Genomic DNA, 6,592 nt, shown 5'->3' on the forward strand with positions numbered 1-6,592 from the left:
TCTAGTGAGTGTCACACTATTTTTTTTTACCCTTATTGCAGCTCTAGCTTCTCTTGACAACATGAACATTTAACACTCAGTTACGAATATGTATTTCTGTCCGTTATAGGAAATTTACAGTTAGTTTCAAGACCGTTAGAAAATATTCGATAAGTTATCGCTCACTCGTCCGTGATAAGACAGAGGTCTTAAGCTCAGAAGCGCGAACAAAATATGAATAGTTACCGTACTCACCGTCATGATTGATAGAGGCGCCACGTACAGAAGCCCGAAGTTCACCATGTCGAACAGTTCCGAGTTGAATTTCTTTCGATGCGCTATACATATTGTCTCTGTATTTCCATCACCCAGATTGTTGGTGATAGTCTCCACCCATATGAACTTTGGGGCGCTGTATGCCGCACTCGTCACCCACACGCCCAATATTACCAACTGAAAACATTTGTCAGGTTATTGTATGACATTTTAAGTCTATGTCATTTTAATCAGTAAATTCTTTAATGGCCATAACATAAGATCTCTGTATTTCAATAATGTTCTCATTTCAATGAGGGAATGCGATAGTGAATGGGGTAAATTGTAAAAAACGTGTTGCAAATTGCATTCAATTTATTTTAAATAGTAAATTATTGATGCACACGCGGCTGGGTTTAAACAGATACAGCCAAAGTAAATCCTTTTCAGTGACAACTTTATCTGTTTATTTCATTTACGTATGAGGGATGGAAAGTTCTCATGGGGCCTAGACGAAAACTACTTGTATTGAAGAATTTACCCAAAGAAAACGTTCATTTATTTAAACGTAGTTTTATTTCTGTTGAAAAGTAAACACGTCAATATTTAGAATACTTTCGAAGATTACACTTGTCAGTTTTAATCACTCACAACCTAGAAAATTAACATTATATAATATTTCTTAAATTACTAGACCATTTATGTTTTTTCAAAGTACGGATTAGCTAAAGAATAACGCTTTTCCTTTTATAATAAAGAAAGAAAGAAGTTTATTGTTGGAACAAAGATAAAAATTAAAAACACAAAATCCTACATAACATAAACAATTATTGCACCAACACTTAGTTTTCACATTCACATTTAACTTTATTAGAATCCCCATAAATATAAAATACAAATCGAATAACTTTAATTATGATTATTGTACTAGCGTAGTTTATTATGATAGTTCTTGACATTTCAAACGTTACTTTATGTTGTCACGAAATAGATGAATTAATAATTTCAACATTATTACAGTCAGTCTATTTGAAAGCCGCATTTGAAGCGATATGTTTAACAAAAGTAAATATTCTCGTGCAATGTAATATTTCGTGAATAGATAATGAACCTAACTGTGAATATATAGTGTACGACAAATTACTTTTATACGTATTTTGCAGTAATATCAGACTTAAAATCGAATGCTGTTAGATTAAAGTTACAAAGCAAATATGAAAACGCGTTATTCTAATAAACTGTCAACAAGTGGCGCCAAATGTAGAAATATTGTCACTACAAAAGTAGGTTTCCCTTTTACTTAAGTCGTTGAATACACTCAATCTCTGGTACTTTTTACCCGATTATTGTGTCTAGACCCTTTTAAGCGACTTTTTTTATTCAGTGATCCTGAGTTTCTAAAATGCTCAGGTACCTTTATAGACACGTATTTCCGAATACGAATTTGGCACGACATTATTATCGTGCCTAAATCGGATGCTAAATCCTTAGTACTCCTTTCTTGGGTACGTGTTCACGTTGTATATCATATCGTGATCCGAGTGGATTATAAGATGTTCCACACTTCTATCCACGTTCATCCATTTAAGCTTCGTTTCTCGCCCCAACGCGTTTATTAGACCGTTTTATTACCACGAACCTATTTTATGTTGCGAATTATGACCAGATCAAAACTACAGTCTTGTAAAAAGTCGTTTCGTAACAAAGGTGTTTATTTTAGCACTGTTATTAAGCTTGGATATAAAACTATTTCTAGTTACAAAATATTTTAATAGCGGACTTTACCCTTAGTCTCGTCGAGGTGAGAATTTGTTTGCAAGTAATCGGATGAATTATGGCGAAGTATCTCTCGGTGCAAATCACAACCAGGATGAAAATAGACGCCGTGTAGCTCAAAGAATGTATGAACTGGTACATTTTGCATAGAAAGTTACCGAACACCCAGCTGAAACAAAACAAGCGCATAGTTTAATTTTATTTTAAATCCAATGATTAATTATAACACAAGGCGTGCTGCATCGTGCAACCAAGCGGAGACACTATGTTGGCAAAGAAAGCAAAAAGTATTACGGAACTACACAACTAATGAATAAAAAAGTAATCACTAAAAGCAATCGTGACCTACAAGAGCTAGAAATCAGTGTTAATGTAAGTCTTAATAATTCAGTAAAATTATTCATAGACACCATTAATTTCATAAAATGACGGCATATTTTGTACAATAAAAAAATATTAAAAGAACAAACAGCTGACAAAATCCAACGGCGTACCGGAGAATTTATTTTTTAATCTATTCATTTATTCACGTTTAAATTTACAATTCTGTTTACAAACGAGATTAAAGACAGGTGGAAATTTATTTCTGAAAATTCGGCTGCAATGTGTTATGGTAATTCAAGGCGATATTTTATAGTCCCGATGAATTCTAACTTTCTATGATTGTAAATATTTAAAAGTAATGTAATCACCCAAACGGATGTAGTAGGTGTATCTGATAATGCAATAGCTATAAAATAATGTATAAGATATAATTCATTATAATTTAGTAAATATGATACTCGGAGAGGTGTTTTTGAGGCGCATAAAATATCCGGGTTACCTTAATATTCTAAGGTATTATAAGAAAGCAGTAATATTTAACTACTTACTACTTTTAAGGGCTATCATAACACAGTTTAAATTCGTTAAATAATCTTTAATCCAACGAAAAATAATATATGAGATACCGCAATTATTACTAAATTCATATATTTTTTTACTAAAGCAGGGATTACACCGGTACTTTAAAGTAAACAGAGCGTTAATTTTGGCTTCATTAAACAAACGCTGTTCTCGGTTTGTTTACATTTTTGTACGTCTAAAAAAATATTCCTAGTAGCCGAACGTAGTTAAATAGTAGTAAATATGTCCACTAGTCACGTAAAGTACCCATTCTTTTCTATCATGGCTCGGTAAACCCGCTTCACGGAACTTAATGGAATGTTTAGTGTAATTCAAATAAAATTTCGACAGAGAGACATCGTATCTTCCAACATACGCCAGAAAATTTTCTCTGTACTAGCAATTCCGAGAACGTGTTTTATTAGAAGATCCACTACAGCAGGTTTTCACACGAACCTTGCACCGTGATTCGAAAATAGTTTGCTAAATTCAAAGCTGCAATCTTTGCTAGATAAATTACTTAGACCATTACGGAGATCGTTAGGCATTTAAGAGGGAAGACGTAGGTGCTAGGTTACTTGGATTAATGGTTGGCCATTAGATTAGTAGACGTACGGCTGCCTGTTGATTATTATGAGGACGGTAATTATACCAATGTGTACCAAGGGCTAAAATATGCAATAACCCCGACATTATATAATTTTAAATATTATAACGTCAATAGATTGCTTGACTTTTCCAAATACGTTGTCGTTCAATTCCGACAGTATCCTCGGAACTTCAACTATTATGGAACACTCGGAATAAAATGTGCGTTATCGAATCAAGGTCTTAACAGAGAATGGATTTTGCGTTTGCTTCTCTTTCTGTTTTGAAAGTGTTTACAATATTAGAAAAACCACTAACCTCAGTGGGTAGGGGTTGTTTATTATTTCTAAAGCGCGCGACGATGCTATTGTGAGGCGATACTGACGGTTTACACAGTACGGTTTCATACAAAATTTCGATTTGCTCGACCGTGCACGATTGCACGGCGCAACCACTCGTGATAACAAGATTAGTCGCCTTCTACGACACCTAGGCACGCATGGACGTACTGTCCTTCTTTGCCAGACATCTCCTACTACGATTTCAAGTAGACAATATTTCATGTTTTTACTTTTCCGAATTAAAGGCGATGTAGTTCTCAGTAATTCGCCGAGATACAGCAATCGGTGTAAAATTTGTGTGATTATTGTACTTACCTGCCTGTTATTATTATTATATGAAATATTTAATTACTTTGCAAAGTTACGTTGCATAGAACCCACGAGTGTTTTAGTGTTTCGGCAACTACGTGAAAGCAAAAAAAATGGTAGCAATTTTTGGTTTAAGTTTAAGTTTTTAAGTTTGACTTGTTTGACTTCTTTAATTAGATAAATAACATTACATAACAATTAGTACAGACAACGCATTAACATACGATTATATTGTAAACACAGATTTCTGTTTAATCTTTAGTGCATTACGTAACTTTAAGCGTTAATAACAACTCAGTCTTAAGGCGCACTCATGAGTGTATGTTAATTTGTAGCAAATTCACCGAGAAGACGGTTTATTATTTGTCTAAACGCACTTACCTCGGCACTAGATATATGGATAAGTTTTGGAAGACGCAGAACACTCCCACACACAAGTCAGCCACAGCAAGATTCGCCAAAAAGAAGTTGGTGATAGAACGCAATCGTCTCGATAAAGTAACCACAAGTATCACGAGTAAGTTGCCTGGAAAATAATAAAATTGTTATTATACGGGAACCTTTTCTATAAAACATAATCTTACGCCGGCTTCATCGATAAACAAAAGAGTTTGATTACAAAACAAATACTATTATCATCGAGATGGTACGTGATGTCTAGTTTTCCGCCAACAGAATATAAATTATAATGCTAAAAGCTTTTTACCTATTATATTGTTCCCAAATCGTTTTAAAAACTTATCATTTGATAGGTATGATTTATGAAATTATACCCATTTTTGTCTGAATATATGTGTTTTGAGTAAAAATTCTTATTTAATCAGAATAAATGTGCTTTTAAATATATATTTGTAATACTTGCACAGGTTTATGAGTACCATAAATATTAGACATTAGAGAATCAATGCCTAACTAAATTATGGTACTATTGCGCTGCGTCTGTCGTTATATTAGTAAGCATCATTTTCCTTTACGTTTAGGTAGTCACTACAAAATAACATGGTAGCATTTTATATAAATATAAAACAGACAATTTTCTCGCCCATTAAGTATAAATACCAAAATATGCATTGTAACGTGTTATTTGACCTACAGTGGTAATTTTAATTAGATAAATTATAAACAGGTATCATGGATTAATTCCTCCTTGGTGTATCGGGCGATTTGGCAATTGTGAAATGAGACACGGAAGGTTCGATACACGCCCTCAGAAATAGTTTACGAAATCTTCGAATATTTGATTCAGGTATGAGAATCGAAGTTCCACATAGTTGTTGATAATCATGTGAAACCTTAACCCTTGTTTCTTAATGTAGGATCAAGATTGAGTATGTGACCGCTTGATGTATTTTGTTATTTAAAGGATCGGGGTACAATATTAGAACATAGAACATAGATTACAAATAAACCTCTGTATTTTTTAACTTTCGCAATTGTTATACATTTTCTCCAAATCATAAAATATTGAGATACAACTTTTTAATCTAGTTTATTTCGGACCAATGAACATCGTTGCTGGTTGAAAACATAATTTAGCCTCAAACAATAAATTGGATTTCTAGCAATAATAGATGTTACATGCAATGACTCAAACATGTGTGTAGAACTAATTCACAACAAAATGGATTCCATTGTCCGATTCAAATTAGCGTTCTCATTTCATAAACTGGTTTACGTAACATTTTATAACATAACTCAACTTATATCACTTACGATGTTCAAATCGTCTATGATACTTGAGTGTCGCCAAAAACTCGCCACTGAACCGGAATATCGAATAATCTATTATTATCGATTAATCTATTTTCCGTCAAATGTATTTTGCACCTTTTCACCTAGGTATTTGATAGAAATTCGTTAAATTCTATAATATATTGAAAGACACAAAAATTAGACACATGGCAAGCATGTTCATTCTTTTAAAATTAGGCATTTTTTTTTATCTGTCAATGTCACCGAACGCAGTAGAGATATTGACATAAGTATACAACATCTGAAAATGTCGAACATGCCACTAAAAATATTTTAGCCAGGCTTTGTTCAGAACAACCGTACACGGCTTAAAAACTCCGGAGGATAAAAGGGTTTATAAACTTTTCGTCACTAAGCTATCCTTTAGACGCTTAACACATTCGCGGTCCTCATTAAGTGCTTATTACCTTGCTTGGGGCGGAGTTTTGTTAATGAACTCTTTACAAAAGTTTGCAATTATAGAAGTGTTTAAACTGCTGTGTTTGTCTGGTGTGGTAACCATTTTCAAAAGGGACGCAAATACTCAGTATATAATTTCCTATTAATGTATGTAGATTCAACGTACAGTGAACCAAATAAGTACCTGAACGATTCAAAATTCAAATCGACTGTACGCGTTAAGTTAAATTGAAATATTTCTATAAAAAGGTTCAATAGTTTCTTTAATTAGAAACGTGCTTCATAACCGCCTATACATTCCTTGTACT

The 6,592-nt window shown here is 33.3% G+C and overlaps 1 protein-coding gene across 1 annotated transcript; it reads right to left on the bottom strand.

Moving 5' to 3' along the window:
• Positions 1–234: 234 nt before the first annotated feature.
• LOC115446020 (trissin receptor) lies at positions 235–6,387 on the bottom strand (the record flags this gene model as incomplete). Its single annotated transcript, XM_037446607.1, has 4 exons — positions 6,293–6,387; positions 4,515–4,664; positions 2,020–2,179; positions 235–432 (listed from the first exon to the last, which is right to left on the bottom strand). Coding segments are annotated over exons 1-4 (603 nt in total), but the record flags the coding sequence as incomplete, so codon positions are not given.
• Between the last annotated feature and the right edge of the window lie 205 nt (positions 6,388–6,592).

The sequence above is a fragment of the Manduca sexta genome, unplaced genomic scaffold (assembly GCF_014839805.1).
Source record: "Manduca sexta isolate Smith_Timp_Sample1 unplaced genomic scaffold, JHU_Msex_v1.0 HiC_scaffold_3273, whole genome shotgun sequence".
NCBI lineage: Eukaryota > Metazoa > Arthropoda > Insecta > Lepidoptera > Sphingidae > Manduca > Manduca sexta.